Source organism: Phoenix dactylifera, chromosome 2, assembly GCF_051530095.1.
Source record: "Phoenix dactylifera cultivar Ajwa chromosome 2, Ajwa_hap1_PhDact_Kaust_v1.1, whole genome shotgun sequence".
Lineage (NCBI taxonomy): Eukaryota > Viridiplantae > Streptophyta > Magnoliopsida > Arecales > Arecaceae > Phoenix > Phoenix dactylifera.
Window position 1 is genome coordinate 10,008,948 of NC_143191.1, and position 19,126 is coordinate 10,028,073.

At 38.7% G+C, this 19,126-nt stretch overlaps 1 protein-coding gene across 2 annotated transcripts; it reads right to left on the minus strand.

Moving 5' to 3' along the window:
- Positions 1-11,277: 11,277 nt before the first annotated feature.
- LOC103713275 (UDP-glycosyltransferase 87A2-like) lies at positions 11,278-17,286 on the minus strand. Of its 2 annotated transcripts, XM_008800145.4 has the most exons (3): positions 16,715-17,286; positions 15,261-15,336; positions 12,308-12,414 (listed from the first exon to the last, which is right to left on the minus strand). In XM_008800145.4, exons 1-3 carry the CDS (start codon positions 17,238-17,240, stop codon positions 12,411-12,413), a joined length of 606 nt encoding a protein of 201 aa, XP_008798367.1. In that variant the 5' UTR covers positions 17,241-17,286; the 3' UTR covers positions 12,308-12,410. The 2 variants fall into 2 exon arrangements, with proteins under 2 accessions (XP_008798366.1, XP_008798367.1); XM_008800144.3 differs by lacking the exon at positions 15,261-15,336 and having other exon boundaries at positions 11,278-12,414.
- Positions 17,287-19,126: the final 1,840 nt, after the last annotated feature.

Below are 19,126 nucleotides of genomic sequence, written 5' to 3' on the forward strand. Positions count from 1 at the left end.
CTTTATTGCATGTGGTTGAGCTTGCTTTAAGTTCTTCATAATTCTTCGCATCCAAATTACTTGATAAATAGAAGCCAATACGGCAATATATTCAGCTTCAGATGATGACAATGCCGTAGTAGTTTGTTTTTTTTAGCACCATAATATAGCACCTGAGCCTAGATTGAAGACATAACCACTTGTGTTCTTTCTGTCATCTATAGAACCAGCCCAATCACTGTCAGTAAAACTAAATAATTTAAAATTAGAAACTGGTTTATACCATATTGCATAGTTGCTTGTTGCCTGGATGTGATGAAGAATGCGCTTTGCCGCTCCAAGATGATGCATTGATGGAGTATGCCTGAACCTTGACACCAAACTAATAGGAAACATAATATCCGGACGAGTGTGAGTCAAATACATCAAGTCACCAACCAGTCCTCTAAATAATTTCTCATCGGCTTTAGTTGTCCCTTCATTTAAGCTCAATTTCTCATTTGCATTCATGGGGGTAGAAAAAGCCTTGCAATTTAGCAAGTTATACTTCTTAAGTAAATCCAATGCATATTTCTCTTGAGAAATAAAAATGCCATCATCAGTTTGTTTTACTTGAAGACCAAGAAAATAATGCAATAATCCCAAATCAGATATATCAAACTCATGCATCACGCTGCCCTTGAATTCTTGGATAAGAAAATCAAAGGATCCGGTGTAAATAATGTTATCCACATAAACACAAATAATAAGCATATTAGTACATTTCACCTTCACATATAAAGTGGGATCACTTCCAATTCTGCGGAAGCTATTTTGGTGAAGATACGAGTCAAGTTTTCCATACCATGCTCTTGAAGCCTGCTTGAGATCGTAAAGTGCCTTCTTCAACTTGTACACTTTCTCTTCTTTTTTACCAACAACAAATCTCTGTGGTTGCTTAACATACACATCTTCTTCTAAAGTGTCATTCAAGAAAACAGATTTAACATCAAATTGAAAAACTTTCCACCTCATATGAGCTACTAATGCTAATATAATTCTAACAGTCTCGAGTCAAGCAATAGGAGAAAATGTCTCAAGATAATCAACACCATGTTTTTGTACATACCCTTTGACGACCAATCTTGCCTTATATTTTTGTATACTTCTATCGGCATTACACTTCACCTTGTTGACCCATTTCACACCAATGGCTTTTTTTTCTTGCGGCAATTCTATAAGCTCCCATGTGTTGTTTCTTTCAATGGCAGCCAATTCCTCTTTCATGGAGTTTTTCCATTTTTCTATGCCACAAGCCTCTTCATAACATGTAGGTTTTGCAACCATAAGAGCAAAACTGCATGATTCATAAATCTCTTTCAAAGATTGTACCTTTATTGGAGAGGTATCACCATCAAGTGTAGGATCAATGTTGTTGCTGCTCAAACTCCTCAAATCTCTTAGTGAAGTCCTCCCAGAAGGCCTAGGTGATGGAAAAGCATGAGGTGATGGCACATTCTCATTTAATGGAGTTATTTCTGATTCATCTTCCACTAAACAGCAAGTGTTGATTTGGCTCTTATTTCCAATACTAACAGCTATTCTCATTAAAAACAACATCTCTACGAATGATGTGTTTCTTTGTTTTAGGATTATATAACCAATAACCCTTTATTTCATCACTATACCCAACAAATATGCATTTTTCACTTTTCTTATCCATCTTGGTACGATCATCAAAATCAATCAACACATATGCAATGCAACCAAAAATTCTTAAAGAACTTACATCAGGTTTTCGATGCCATCAAGCTTCATATAGAGTCATGTTGCGCACTACCTTTGTTGGAGAGATGTTGAGAAGGCGAACCGATGTAGCCACTGCTTGAGCCCAAAATTTATTTAAAAGATGCTTCTCATTCAACATACTTCAAGCCATCTCCACCACTGTTCTATTCTTTTTTTCAACAACTCCATTTTGTTCTGGTATCTTCCTTACTGTCAATAGCCTACGAATGTCATTTTGCTTGCAAAATGAACCAATACCATCAGATAAGAATTCTCCTCCTCTGTCAGTACGAAGATTCTTTATGACATGCCCACTTTCTTTTTCTGCAAAAGCCTTAGATTCCTGAAATTTTTCAAATGCCTCTAATTTTTGAACAAGAAAGAACACCCAACTCATACGAGAAAAGTCATCACTAAACAATAGAAAATATCCACTCTTGTTCAAAGATAGAGTTTTTACCGGTCCACATATATCGGCATGAACTAGTTCAAGAGGCATTTTGGCTCTCCAGGCTTTTCCAACCGGGAATGATAAGCAGTGTTGTTTTCCATAAACACACCCTTCACAAACATCATCAATACAAACAATGGAAGGCAAACCACATACCATATGTTTCTGACTCAATAATTTCAGCCCATTAAAGTGCAAGTGACCATAATGTAAATGCCACAACCAAGATTCATTCTTCACATTGGCAACAAAAGCACAATCACCAAGACGTGAAATATCAAGAGGAAACATTTTGTTTTCAGCCATGTGAATCTTAATGTGAGTAGTGTTAGATTTTTTACTTCTAATTTCACATATGTCATCATGAAATATGATGGAATATCCCCTCTGAAATAACTGACCCACACTAAGCAAATTATGAGCTAAACTAGGAAAATAGTAGACATCACTAATTATCTTTTCAATACCTGATTTAGTATTAATTGCAATGGTTCCCTTGCCTTCTATTTGGACATGCTTGTCATTGCCAAGCCGAAATTGCAATTTCACAGATTCATCCATATTGAAGAAAAAGCTCCTTTTTCCTGTCATGTGGTTACTACAACCACTGTCTAGAAACCACACATCAGCAGTACTTTCATTGGTATTCAAGCAAGTAAGAAACAAATTACCTTCCTCTTGCTTTTCTCCAACAAAGTTGGCTTCTTGTTTTGCCTTATCCCAGCAATATGGCTCAATATGTCTGGTCTTCCTGCAAATGGTGCAATATCTATTCTTGTGGGCTGCTTTTGATTACCTTTATCAACATTTTCTGACATTTGATGACCGTTGTCAGACCTTCCACATCACGACCACGTCCACGGTAGCCAACTCTACTACGTCCTCGACCGGCATACATTTGGTCGGAAGTGCCTTCACAATTTTTGTCTTTGTTGCTGACCTCCAACTTGGCCTGAAAAGCCTGCTCAATATTCTTCTCGGCTAACCTGTTCATCCTTTCTTCATGAGCTAGAAGAGAACCCATCAATTCATTAAGAGAGTAGGTAGACAAGTCCTTAGACTCTTCAATGGTAGTTACAACATGATCAACTTTTGGTGGCAAACTTCTCAAAACCTTTTCTACAACTTTCTGGTCTGAGATGTTTTCTCCATATGTCCTCATTTGATTTATAGTGACAGAAATTCTAGAGAAAAAATATTGAACAGACTTACCTCTCTTCATGGACAAGGTCTCAAATTTTCTACGAAGAGTTTGAAGTTTCACCGTGGTAACCTTCTTGTCACCATGAAATTTTTGCTTCAAAGTAGTCCAGGCTTCCTTCAATTTGGTGACATTAGCAATCCGGGGAAAGATAGTCTCTGTCACTGCCTGCTGCAAGACAGGTAGAGCCTTTGCATCTTTCTTATGAAGCTCCTTCAAATCTGTTGATTTCTCTATGGCTTTCGAGCTCTTTGTTTCTACATAACCATTCTCAACTAGATCCCAAAGATTATGTGAAATAAAAAATGTCCTCATCTTGATACTCCAAAACTTATAATTTTTCCCATTAAAAATAGATACCGAGGATTGTGAGAGGTTGATAGTGTTCATACCATTCGATATGATGAACCACCACCAAAGGATTACCTCTTCTTTGAAGATCCCTTGCTTTGGCAATGATCTCCACAACACACCACTATGCCCAGCACGACCGGAACATAGCTCTGATACCATAATGATGGATTCGGACAAGAAGAGTAGAGCTTCTTTGATTTATAGTGACAGAAATTCTAGAGAAAAATTCTTGAACAGACTTACCTCTCTTCATGGACAAGGTCTCAAATTTTCTATGAAGAGTTTGAAGTTTCACTGTGGTAACCTTCTTGTCACTATGAAATTTTTGCTTCAAAGTAGTCCATGATGGATCATTCTTAAAGATATCTTTACATCTTTAATGGAAGCAATGCAATAAAAATTAAAATTCTAACATCCTTTTTAACAAAACTCATAGCTGAAATAATTCTATTTAATTCATAATCTCTATGGAAGTGTCACGCCCCGAACCCGAACCTAGGCCCGGGACGCGCCAGACGCCGCACACCCGCACGGCGGACCGCACGGGCGTGCAAGGCTGAATAATCAGACACTCAAGTCACAACATCAGATCACAATATCAATACTAAAAATCTATCATTTATGATAATCAAATCAATAATTCAATTTCAAATGTCTCAAATAAAGTTGATAACATTTATTTACAAGATCAATTACTTATGACAAAATGAATCTAAATCTATCTATGTCCAGTGTCATAAGTCCTTTCCTCCCGAATCCCCCATCAATCATCTCCTGCAATTATGTCAAAAACAGGTATGAGCTACAACAGCTCAGTAGATAACAACATGCATAAAGTCACGATAACATGTATTAAAGCATATGCAATGTAACTACAGGTCATGTGCACAAAATAAATATGATAATCCGCAAACCAATCCGATACTCAAGTAATATATATATACCATCTCAGTCTATCACATCACGCATAACATAATCCACAGATCAAACCGCATGACTACGGCCACATCACCCAGTGGCATGGTCACACCGAAGTGTCAACACTCTGCTCCTCAGAGCATGCTCCGCAGAGCCAAAACACCCCATAGTGCCGGAACTAGTTCCTCATACAAGTCGACAGGGCCAACGTTTCCACCCCATTGGCGGGAATCCTAGACAATAGTCACGCGGTCTCCAAAATCACATCCACAATTTCTAACAATCAAACTTAATATAAACATAAGTTTTCAAAACCAATATCTACATAATAGATTTTCAGATGATCGATTTCCAGTCAAAAACATGCTTCTAAATAATAATGATGCCAAGAATATAAAACATATCAATATGCTGGAAATAATCATACACATATGCATAATACATGTAAATCATACTTTGAGCAAGGTTACCTACCTGGGATCGCTTAAAAATCCCTGCCACAGATATCACGAACCCCTGGTTAAACATAAATATTAATTATTTAATTAACTAAGAAACATAATTTAAATTATTCCCAATTCCTTAAATTTCTAAGTTCATGGATCCAAGAATGGGCCCCTAAGATCAGACATAGACCCTAAGAACAGGTAAACCAAAACCCCAAAAATCAGGATCCTTTAAACCCAAAACCAATTGTAGCCCAAAACAGATTAGGCCCAATTGAACCAAACTAGATTCAGGTCCAGATCAGATCTCAGGCCCATACCAAACCAGCCCACAGATCCAATTAGGTTCAACTCAGCCCAACACAGATTCCCCAACCCAACCCAAACCAGATTTGATCAGACCAGATTAGATCAAATCCTGATGAATCAGTTTATACTCACACCAGGCTAACCCAAATTCCTGACTCAGGTTCAGACCCTAACCAAAACCCATTCACTCCAACTCGGATCAAACCCTATTCACAGCATAGGTGAAACCGGTTCACAGTTTGAACCCGGTCCAAGATCTGGTTCACAAATCAAGCACGGAAATCGATGCAAGGAAAAACATCCAGCCGGAAGAAGAAGAAGAAGAAGAAGAAGAAAAAGAAGGAGAAGAGGAAGAAGAAGAAGAAGAAGAAGAAGAAGAAGAAAGGAAGAAGGGGGGGTGGCTGGTGGCTCCGGTCGGCCGCCGGCCGTGGCCCTCGGCGGCGGCGCTCGGCCAGCCGCCGTCGGCCACTCCACCTTCACAGGCGGCGCCGGACGGGAAGAAGAAGAGAAGAAGGAGAAGAAGAGAGGGAGGAAAGAAAGGGACCGGGGCTGGGAAGCCCGGCCCCCGTTCGCCCACCTCCGGCCGAACCTATTTCGGCCGGATTGACCCCGGCCGGCCACTGTCGGCCGGCCGAATCCCACAATTTTTTTTTTTTCCAAAACAGGGGAAATGAAAACCGATGAACATGCCCACATTCCTTTCCCTTAAATCCATAAAAATAGAAATAAGGTTGTCTTTCTCACCTCCGGTCGTCGACAAGTGGCTCCCCGGCGGCGATGGCGGCTCCGGCGGTGACGGGGCTCCGGCAATCCTCTCAAGAAAGGGGGAAAAGGAGGGAATGAAAGGTTGGGTTTTTTAGAGAGATGGGGAGGGGCTCCTCTGAGAGTTCACGAAGGGAGAGAGCGAGAGAGAGAGAGGGAGAGAAAGAGGGAAGGGCGTGCGGGGGTTTCGCTGGCCGTTCGGCCGGCGTGGTCTTCGTGGGGAGACCATGAAGAGAAAACTGAAGTCGGCATCCATTGCCGACTTCAGTTCTTTGGGCCCAATAACGGGCCCAAATTCAGATCCTTACACTCTAACCAACTAAAAAAAAATTTCGTCCTCGAAATTAAAATATACCTCAATCCAAGAATAGGGTAGGAAACTTCTCTCTCATCTCCTCCTCCAGTTCCCAGGTAGCTTCTCTCTTACTGTGATTGCTCCACTGCACCTTTACATAAGAAATCGTGCGCCTCCTCAAAACTTGGTCCTTCCTATTTACCACACGTAGTAAGTTCTTTTGATCTCCTTCAAAAGAATTCCAAACTCCCAACCTTGGATTAAAATGCCATAATTATATCCCAAAGAAATTAATTTCTCTTGATTCTACATAGAGATCATAATTGGCTTAATAGAAATAGGAGAAATCTTTAGTATCAAATCCTCTTAATATTCTATAATCATTTTTTTTTTCTTTTCTTTCTCCCACATCATTCCAACAAATAAGAGATCCATGTTAAAACATTCCAAGTCTAAGACCAACTAAGGAATCATCAATCGTAAATGCTAAATTTAACATGCCCAAGATTCTCCCAAAAGTTGTCAACAATAGAAGATCCACTGGTGAAAATTACATAGCTACCTTTAGATCATCCATAGAATCAACAACATTCTCCTGAAACTAACTCAAGTATTTCATCATAATGCCTTTTAGATCAAATATTAATGATCTTAACCAGTTTCAAAATAAGTCAAACCACCAGACTTCCGCTGCACACTCTGATTTAATTCATTTAATTCTCTAAAGTCACAAATGATTTCTGACTAAAGTATCACTTTGCATTAAGACTAAAAAACTCCAAATTTCAAATTTCCAAGTAGAACTAGAGCAAAACCTCTAGATCTTTTTGTCCTCAATTTATATAGAGTATACTTACCATAACTAACCCCCAATCCTTTAGTCAAGTTTAAGGTCACTACGTGATCTCCACAACCTTCTTAGAATCCAAAAATATCTAGGTTTAATTTAAAGGGGTAATTCTTGTATTCCTTTAGCAATTTAATCAGAAAATCTACATTGATTTTCCTTCCAACAGAATTTACTTCAAATTCAATAGGTTAGAACTGTTGAGCCAATATCACTATGAGTAGGAATTAACCCTATCAACCTCCAAATTCTTTTTCACCAAAATTCTTAATGTCTATGATCAATGCTACACATAATAACTCACATAAGCAATCTCAAAATCGAAATTTCTACTCAATTTTGTATTTTACAATGACAAAAATTTCTAGTTAGATCATAAACCGAGACTTGAGTTCAAATTAACACATCCAATAGTCTCCAACAATTATAAGAAAAATTCAGTAGCCCAATCTGAATATACAAATTCAAGTAATTAGAATTCTCCACCAATTTGCTTACTAGCCCTAAAAATTTAACCCACCAATAGAAATACATCTATTTAAAATATCCAAACATGTCAATACCAAATATAATTTCATATACAGATTTAACCTCGAAGAACAATTTGCTTTAATATTATGAAAAAATCGTTCTTAGCTCACTCCAATGCTATAATAGATCCATGCACAAACTCTACTCTAATAATTACCAACAAAACCAAAAGTACTATTACATCTGCACCCATATCATGTTTGAACTTTCAGATCACTTACACAACATCTAAACATGATATAACTAATATGCCAAGGCTAACCTTCCTATACATGCCTTAGGTCTACCCTCTCTTATCATGATCAAAGACAATTTATACTTTCCTTCCACACTCATCGAAAACCAAATCCGATGCATACATTTTATCACAATGCCCAGTGATCTCACACCTTAAGCACTGAATTTAATTATCATGTCCCAAATGATCATAACCTTAAGCTATGATATATTTCTGTCACGATCCCTAGTGATCTTAAACATATGCTCAGATTCCAACTGGTCACATTTTCCAATAAGCTTAAACCTCAAACTTTAATGCCACTAAGGCCACAGTCCCTAGTGGTCTTAAACCTTAGATTATAATATCATTCTTGTTATAATCTCAAGTGATTATAAACCAAATCTCTGATAGTTTTTCTATCATAATTCTCCACTGATACTCACCTGAACATAAACCCTAGGATACCTTAACCTTAAGCTCTGATACCACTAAATCTGTCACGCCCCGAACCCGAACCTAGGCCCGGGACGCGCCAGACGCCGCACACCCGCACGGCGGACCGCACGGGCGTGCAAGGCTGAATAATCAGACACTCAAGTCACAACATCAGATCACAATATCAATACTAAAAATCTATCATTTATGATAATCAAATCAATAATTCAATTTCAAATGTCTCAAATAAAGTTGATAACATTTATTTACAAGATCAATTACTTATGACAAAATGAATCTAAATCTATCTATGTCCAGTGTCATAAGTCCTTTCCTCCCGAATCCCCCATCAATCATCTCCTGCAATTATGTCAAAAACAGGTATGAGCTACAACAGCTCAGTAGGTAACAACATGCATAAAGTCACGATAACATGTATTAAAGCATATGCAATGTAACTACAGGTCATGTGCACAAAATAAATATGATAATCCGCAAACCAATCCGATACTCAAGTAATATATATATACCATCTCAGTCTATCACATCACGCATAACATAATCCACAGATCAAACCGCATGACTACGGCCACATCACCCAGTGGCATGGTCACACCGAAGTGTCAACACTCTGCTCCTAATGGAGCCCTGCACCGCAGTGCTGCACCCCAGGGTGCCCAATCTCTGCTCCTCAGAGCATGCTCCGCAGAGCCAAAACACCCCATAGTGCCGGAACTAGTTCCTCATACAAGTCGACAGGGCCAACGTTTCCACCCTATTGGCGGGAATCCTAGACAATAGTCACGCGGTCTCCAAAATCACATCCACAATTTCTAACAATCAAACTTAATATAAACATAAGTTTTCAAAACCAATATCTACATAATAGATTTTCATATGATCGATTTCCAGTCAAAAACATGCTTCTAAATAATAATGATGCCAAGAATATAAAACATATCAATATGTTGGAAATAATCATACACATATGCATAATACATGTAAATCATACTTTGAGCAAGGTTACCTACCTGGGATCGCTTAAAAATCCCTGCCACAGATATCACGAACCCCTGGTTAAACATAAATATTAATTATTTAATTAACTAAGAAACATAATTTAAATTATTCCCAATTCCTTAAATTTCTAAGTTCATGGATCCAAGAATGGGCCCCTAAGATCAGACATAGACCCTAAGAACAGGTAAACCAAAACCCCAAAAATCAGGATCCTTTAAACCCAAAACCAATTGTAGCCCAAAACAGATTAGGCCCAATTGAACCAAACTAGATTCAGGTCCAGATCAGATCTCAGGCCCATACCAAACCAGCCCACAGATCCAATTAGGTTCAACTCAGCCCAACACAGATTCCCCAACCCAACCCAAACCAGATTTGATCAGACCAGATTAGATCAAATCCTGATGAATCAGTTTATACTCACACCAGGCTAATCCAAATTCCTGACTCAGGTTCAGACCCTAACCAAAACCCATTCACTCCAATTCGGATCAAACCCTATTCACAGCATAGGTGAAACCGGTTCACAGTTTGAACCCGGTCCAAGATCTGGTTCACAAATCAAGCACGGAAATCGATGCAAGGAAAAACATCCAGCCGGAAGAAGAAGAAGAAGAAGAAGAAGAAAAAGAAGGAGAAGAGGAGGAAGAAGAAGAAGAAGAAGAAGAAGAAAGGAAGAAGGGGGGGTGGCTGGTGGCTCCGGTCGGCCGCCGGCCGTGGCCCTCGGCGGCGGCGCTCGGCCAGCCGCCGTCGGCCACTCCATCTTCACAGGCGGCGCCGGACGGGAAGAAGAAGAGAAGAAGGAGAAGAAGAGAGGGAGGAAAGAGAGGGACCGGGGCTGGGAAGCCCGGTCCCCGTTCGCCCACCTCCGGCCGAACCCATTTCGGCCGGATTGACCCCGGCCGGCCACTGTCGGCCGGCCGAATCCCACAATTTTTTTTTTTCTCTCCAAAACAGGGGAAATGAAAACCGATGAACATGCCCACATTCCTTTCCCTTAAATCCATAAAAATAGAAATAAGGTTGTCTTTCTCACCTCCGGTCGTCGACAAGTGGCTCCCCGGCGGCGATGGCGGCTCCGGCGGTGACGGGGCTCCGGCAATCCTCTCAAGAAAGGGGGAAAAGGAGGGAATGAAAGGTTGGGTTTTTTAGAGAGATGGGGAGGGGCTCCTCTGAGAGTTCACGAAGGGAGAGAGCGAGAGAGAGAGAGGGAGAGAAAGAGGGAAGGGCGTGCGGGGGTTTCGCTGGCCGTTCGGCCGGCGTGGTCTTCGTGGGGAGACCATGAAGAGAAAACTGAAGTCGGCATCCATTGCCGACTTCAGTTCTTTGGGCCCAATAACGGGCCCAAATTCAGATCCTTACAGGAAGATAGAGGATATTTTAGTTATTTTTTAATATTTCATGATTATTTCATTAATATTTCAGTTATTTTTTAATTTTGTTTAATATTTCATTAACGGTGTATAGTGCAGATAGACAATTGGGTTATACTGCAACAAAAAGCTTATCATGTCTAACTGAAAAAAATAAAAAAATGGAGTCAAATGTTTCTCGCTTAAATTTGAAGGGTGGTTGTAATTCTTTCATATAGTTTCTGTAACATAGAGGGAAGGCTTTTTTGAGCTCTGTTAAGTATTCTGATTGATGCTTGGATACATCACGAAGAAAAATAAGCTTTTCCCATGTCATCCTTGAGACACATGGACAGAAGATGACAATGAAGTTGGTAATAGATGGCTATGTGAGACAACTGCAAATTGAGCATAAATATAAATTGGGTATAGCAGTCATGACCTTGCATTATATCGAATTTAAGTGTGTACTAAGATAGGAATTGATGATGCCTGAGGGGAAACAAACCCTTTTGTACACAACCACAATCTTCGTTTGCTAACAGTGACCTATATCAGCTGCAAATCCACAATAGATTTAGCGAGGTAGTGAATCATACTCTACTTTGATAAGTTCTCACTCAAGTTGTCCTACTTGAGTTCAGGTGGTCTTGTTATGATAAGCGAACTTTTGCTTGCAACGTATAACATCTTGAAGAAAAGCATCAATGCTGGTGGTCGACGAACCACCGTCATTCGATGCTTTAAGGGATCTCTCTTTGAACTCTCTTGCTCTTCTTCTTAGCTCCCTACTATCATCTGCATCCAAGTCCATCAACTTCTGCACTACATTTGCTATCTGCTCTCTTCCAACAACACCTTCTTCCTCCTCATTCTTTATCCGAAATCCGACCTTCCAATCATCCACAATCAGCTTACTGTTTGGGTATTGATCCCACATCAAAGGGTAGGTCACCATTGGTACACCAGCGTATATGCCTTCTAATGTGGAATTCCAGCCACAATGTGTCAAGAAGCCCCCAACAGAAGGATGGCATAATACACTCAATTGATCACACCATGGCACCACAAAGCCCATTTCTCCACTTAGCTTCTTAATTTGTGTGCAGTCTCCACGCATAACCCATAAGAAGGGAACACCACTCATCTGAAGCCCAGTTGCTAGCTCAACCATATGCACATCTGAAATTGGTAAGAAGCTGCCTAGTGAGACATATAGAACAGAGCTCCTTTGCTGAGAGTCCAACCATTGGTAGTAGGGATCAGGGGGATTGGCCCCCTGTGTCATATAAGGGGTGCAAGGACCTACAGAATAGATGGGGATTGAGAGTTTGGACCTAAGAGTGTTTATGGCGTGGCCCTCGAGCTCATCAAAGGAGTTGAAGAGTAGACTTTGAGCTGTGCTGAACCAAGAGAGCACTTGTATGAAAGTTCTGATCATGTTTTGGCCGGAAGATTTTGAGAGAAAGTCAGCCAGATGTGGAGAGGAGTTTCTGGGAATGTAGTCCAAATAACCATTTGCTCTACCTGCCAGATAGAAAAAAAAACTGTCACATTTCATGATAACAGAAGTTATCGTAATTGCAATGCTTCTTTGATGATTTTTTTGAAGTTGATGAAACTTATGGAACTATTCAATGACAATAAGGCAAATTCAGCCACAGATAGGGCTTGAAATAAAGACTCCCTGGGTTGAGAGACCGGATTTACTTGAAGTCCTTTGGGGCATATGGTCAAAAATAAAATAATGGGCTGAGAAATATTTCATACCAAAATAAAGAAATAAAAGAAAGAAGAAACTCCTATAGGAATTGAAGCATGTGAACCGGACATGCAATATTGAATTGGTACGTGCAGAATTAAGTATATATCTTTTGATGATGACTATGAGTCAAATAATAGCATCAAAAAGTCACGTTTCAATGGTTTAATGGTTATACTAAGATGCCCTTGAGTTTGGCCATATTATTTTTAGTGTAGAAGCACATGCACTGGGGATGTAAATCAGTCCTCACAGTTGCCTGCAATATAAAATTGTTTTGAGTTGATTCCAAGCTATAATTTGAGCTCAGAAGTACACAATAACCTCCTGGTCATGCATGTTTTACGAGACCAGCTCTAACTATTTCCAATGGAACTGCTCAATGTGACTCTGTTCAAATAAGGTTAACTAGAGGATCTACACACATTCATTTAATTTATTCAATTGAATTAAGAAAGTTACATGTTCTTCTGTTTATCAAAATTAGTGAACAGTTAAAAAAGGTGATGACGTTTCCATTATAATTCGAAACTAAATACCGAGAAAATTGATAGAGTAAGTGGAAGGTTTGAATGGCCAAGGGTCAGCCCCCATCCTATTACCTCATTTAATACCCATGCAACAAACTTTTGCTTCTTTTAGGCCACCAATGGTCATCCGCGGAACCAGACACGAATGAAGTTCAAGGCAGGAAACAGCTAGTTTTGGGCTGTTAACTTGGACCAACGGCAAAGTTTTAAGAGTCTACAAAAAGTGAAGGAATGGGTCATGTGAGAACAGCTTGAACTTTGTAATGAAAGTCTTAGTGTGTGCTAGGTAATGCTTGAGTCCCTGTAGCTTGTGGCTGAGTCTTCAACAGTCCACTAATCATCCTTATAATCACATTGTATCAAGTCCTTGCTATTAATTAAATATTATTTTCCTTTTCCAGCCCATCTTGTGTGCTCTCAAAAAAAAAAAAAAAAAAACGAAAGAAATACTGAACATTGTCCACTGTATAAGAGTGGAGTTCTTCAACAAGTATACATCATATCCATTATCCAGACATGTCAGTGAAATACATGCACAAGTGGAGAGATCCATCCTTCCTTTTCCCATGTCATGCTTCTTGTCACATTACATACACAAGAAGAGTGACAGTGTAGAAGAGAGAGTCTTGAGTGTGAACCAAACTGATACCAGATTTATACCACAGAACTACCCATCTTTCATTCTTTCATGCTTGGGGTTGTGTCTATTTTCATTTCCAGATGCCAGTGAACAGTAAATTGTTCACCAGATGCCGGTGAACAGTAAATTGTTCACTTGTAATAAACAAGAACTAGTTAACAGTCTAGACCTTTGTATGGGACAAGTGGTAGGCCTTAGATCCCCTGAGAGGTAAGTTTACCATCGACTACAACTTTGCATGATGCAAATAAACTCCTCTAATCTCATTCCTAAACAGTTAAAAGACTAGGCTTAGTTTCAAGTCAGATGCTTGAGAGTGTTTTAGAGACGAGATTTTTATTTTGCCCTTAGATTTCATACCATTATTTGACAATTTGGAACTATTCACAGGGGAGCACACCTTTTCTTTTATGATGATCGTATATGATATTATCCAAGACCCACCATGATCTGTATTGGTTGTTGGATTTGACATAAGGAAGAACAAAACACTGAAGGCCTATTTGGATATTTCAACAGGATTGGGCTAAACATCTGTAGAAAATGGGCATGTTGGCCCATCTATCTTGCACTTTTTAGGAGTCTGTCTAATCTCAATCCAAATCCTAATCTTTGGGCTGTAGGAAGAAAAAAAAAATTATGAAGATCTTTTTTAAAATTCTCATAGAATTTGGGCTAGGTGGTATGTTTGGTGGATACAGAGCCATGCTTAAATAGATGGCCCAATCTACCTATAGAATTTTTGTTCCAACCCTATAGAAATTTTCAAACAGCCCGGAGGGCCCAATTTTTATATTCCCCCTGTCTTATCTTGCTACGCATGTTCACATGCCATCCACTGAACAAACTGTAGCACTTCAATAGGACAAATTGGGGGCCCCAAATAATTCAGCTTTTTCTATGACTGTCATTTTCTTAATGACGGTCATTTTCTAAATTATGCAACTTTGTCACCGATTTGCGGCCCCATCCAAGCACCGTAACACGCTAGGCTATTAGCCCACTTGCCAGGAGCCCCACAACATGGATGTGGCCCTAGAAGTTTGATTTCTCTCCAAGTTAGACATGAATAGGAGAGATCTAGTCTTTCTATCATGACCGTTCATATAGTTTATAACAATCATGATTAGATAAGTAATATATGAGATGCATGACAACAATATGGAATATTGGAGCTCTTTAATCAATATCCCAGTTGGAGAGGATCCTGACCAACGACACTTGCTAGTTAGCTAGAGTGCAGCCTTTAGATGGCAGTCAAAGTGTACATGTCATGGAGCAAAAGCACATGCCATGGAAACTAAGAATTCAGCACGCCAAACTTTGGTTAACGGAGCCTCTTAGTTTTATTCTCTGTTTGGGATTACTGTTGGTAGTAGAGCTTTTGGACCTTTTAGCAATAAAGTTTTTGAAAAGTAGAGCTTTTACAAAAGCTGCTTACCATTTGGTAACTAAAGTACTGTGGAACTTCAATTCTACCAGGTACGTGAGAAAGTGACTAGCAAACCTGCACGAATCTGAAAGGAGACTTCAGACAGCATTGGTACCTTCTGAAAGTACATTGTTTACTGTATATGTATTTGTAAAGAAATAGAATTTTCAGTTTCCTTATGATAGTAATGTTAAGCCTTCTTAATCTAAGAGACTAGATTATCTAATAGTAACTTAATGTAATTGACAATATATGTGTGATGTTGATGATTCCTTGCACATGATTCTAAATTCATCTTATATGAATCGGTTGTCGATAATACCTACATGTTGTCATATATGCTGTACATAAATAATGAGCAACTAGTATTAAGCAACAATTTTATATATATTATAACCGTTATGATAGCAACAGACTAATAATGGCAATGAAATTTCACTTTCTCATTGTCACAAAATATTAATAATGCAAGAAACTATAATAATAATATCCTTATGCAAATTTGGCTAATATGGTTAAATATAAAGTGGCAATTTAGTCAATTTTGTTGTTCTTGCTCATCACTTCTTGCAGCATGGCTAAAAGTGACAATTGAAACAAAATCATAAATAAAAAAGAGTTTTTCAATTTCTTAAAAAGTAATGTTGATAACATTTCATGGGCCCTTATTGATCTCGAGCCATGAAAGCTACATGAATTGTCGTACCTTAATGAGACATTCTAGACAAAGGGTTGATGAAGATAGGTTTGCTTTCTTGCTTGTAGGAAGGCTAACAAACTTGACATCCCTAAAGCATGCCCATCTACCGATACTTGATTAAACTGGCCCACTACCATATTTCAGATCCTTGCACTGGATGTGTCATCAACATTGCTCCCCAAAACCACTATTTCCCTCATCAATACAATGTGACATATGCTCAAGGAAGAGAATGGATCTATGTCTAACTATTAGATTCTTTTAAATTTAAACGATTCATTTTTGTACATCAATATCATATTAGAATTCATGTTTTATAAATTAATATACTAACATAACACTAACTGTAGCATGTAAACAAATGTAAAATATGTAATGCCTTTACTTATATGTTAGCTTTTAGGTGCAAATCACAAATCCAAATGGGTCTCTCTAAATGGCGAATCTAGAGAAGAAAGCTAAAAGTAGCAGTTTGTGTCCCTCCAAACAAGCTTTTATTTGTGCTCGGTTCAAAGATTTAAGGTATGAGTCTAATCTTCCCATCTCTCCCTTGACTTTCGAATAGAATATCCTATTTACAAGAGTCTATTTGGAAATCACTCTCTAGCCGAACACAACTTCATCAAAAGTAAAAGCAAACCTCCTTTTCTCTTTGTAATTCTTCTTTTTATTCTAATCCCAAACAACCAGTAATTAGTGATTACGTTCTAATAATGCGCATAATAAAATAAAATAAAACTAGACGGGAAATCTATGCACTTACCGGAAGCGTGGATCTCCGACAATGGGCGACCGTCGTCGAAGCTCCTGAACTCGTGGAGGGCGAGAAACACCGCCGCCGCCTGCGGGAAAAGCGCCGCCACTGGAACCCCTCTCCGCCGCCCTATCCCCGCCGCCCAAGGCAGGAGCGCGTCGGCCACGACGGCGTCCGCCGGGGGGTTGAGCGCCGCCACTAGCGCCTCCACGGGGCCCCCCATCTTGGTAAGCACCGCCTGGATGAAGTCCGCGTAGTCCTGCCCACGGGTGCTCTCAGAAGGGACGACGTCGGGGATGGCGCGGAGGCGGAGGTTCGACGCTGGCGAGGCAGCGGCGGCGGCGGAGGACGAGAAGGAGGAGAGGAGACCGAGCCATTCCTCGGTGACGACGACGGTGACGAGGAGGCCTTCGCGGGTGGCGAGACGGCGGCAGAGGCTGAGCATGGGGTTGATGTGACCGCGGCCGGGTAACGGCAGCGCCACCACATGGAGGAGGCGGCGGCTGGAGTTCCCGTTCTCGTGGGTGGCTTCCATTGGCGGGGGGAGACTAGGGGCTGCTGGGGGTGCGGAATGAGAGATGGGTTGGAAAAAGATATTTTGAGGCTTTTAATGACAAGAAAACGGAAATTTGGGGGGTGGTAGAAAACTTTTACCGATGAGTACGGTGAAACGTAGATACCGTATATACTTTATATTATAGATAGGATGGATCATTGCCTTTGCGTCTGTTACGTTAGTTAGGCTAAAAATATTATTAGGTTTATAGACTGAACCAATATAGTTAAAAAAATTATAACATTATAGACTGAATAAAATTTATATTTATAAATATTTAAAAATAATTTTGGAGTTCATCGGCTTAAATTTTAATGGATGAAAAAAAATTACCAGGATCAGTTGACCAACCTCTCGAATGGTATTTATAAATATACATCTAGTTTAGCCTGTAATTCTATAATTTTACTAATTATATTAGTTTATTTTATAAATTTAATAAAATTTTAAATTCAATCGCCTAAATATTTTTTTGGATGATTTTTTGGTAATTATATTTTTAAAAAAACAATTACACTGTATTATTTTTATTTAATTATAATTATTTTATTTTTTTAATAAAATGGTGGAAACTTTTTTTTACCAAGCTGCAGGAAAGCAATGACAACTGAAGGTACCATGATTTGATTCACCGTCCTCAATCATACTGCATCCGCTCTATCAAGAATCCAAGGAAAGCAGGACAGGAAGACAAGTTGTATAGTTGTTAATGTTTATAGGAGCTATCCTTGAATCAGAAGGATTTTCTATAATTTAAGTTATAAAAGTTATATTTCAACATTTTAAAATTCTAAATTTTAAAAAACTATATTATTAAGCTAGTAGTCATGTAAAAATTTTCATAGTCCCAGTCTCGTTGAAACTCTGAATTGGGGGTGCCAAGTGGATAACTATACTTAATAAAACAGAATTTTGAATTTGAAATAGGAATACAAGTTTCCCATAAAAAAATTAGAAAGTTATGGATGGAAAAATAACCCAATATCTTTACTAGATGAGCAAGTTGAATAATGTATAGACAAGAATAAGGTTGTAAATGGGTTAGATTTGGGTTGGAACCATTCCATATCTGCATCAGAACTCAATAAAAAAAATAATTTTAGATACGTGTTCACATCCATTAACATGAGTAAAATCCGAACTTACATCCAATTTTGACATTTCAAGTAATTGAGATTCAATTTAGCATTTGACTTTTAAATAGCTTAATTAGCTAAGAGTTATTAATAATACACAGAATAAAAAGGAGTCATATCATGATTGTTTCATTGCAAGCAATTCTTAGCCTAGTGATAGAAGGGGCCTAAAAGAGGTCATGACCAACTATTTTAAGAACAAGGCATTATGTGAAGTACCCTGTCTAACTTGAAGACCAAGGAGGAAACTTATGGTGAACCAGTCATCAGATTGAATCTGATAATAGTACAACTATAATCTGAAGTATTCTAACTAGTAGCCATAAAGTTTTCACTTGCGGCATTTATAACCCTCCATGTAAAAAAAGTTGCAATGTAAAAAAGCACCAGATTATTTTTCATCGCAATGTCATCTTTCCTATCATCTATAATCTAGCACAATATTTACAACAAAATGGTCAATCTATGATAAAATATTTTACTACGAAATACAATTTATCACTAATAACTACCATAAAACAACAAAATAAAAAGTGTGTCACGAAATATCATTTAAATAGTATTTTTGGCAATAAAATTATATTTCATCCCTAATTTTTATTACCAAATTTGTGGTACCAAAATATTCTCACTCTGACCTTTTGGTGAAAATTTTTTTGGTAACAATTTATGATGTTTTCATAATAAAAAGTTATTGTCTTGAATACCATAAATTTTAGTGATGATATA

Coding starts and splice junctions, on each gene's coding strand:
- LOC103713275 (XM_008800144.3), bottom strand. CDS start 17,240: ATGGAAGCCACCCACGAGAACGGGAACTCCAGCCGCCGCCTCCTCCAT. Junction 12,415..16,714: donor GTCGGAGATCCACGCTTCCG/GTAAGTGCATAG, acceptor TCTATCTGGCAG/GTAGAGCAAATGGTTATTTG.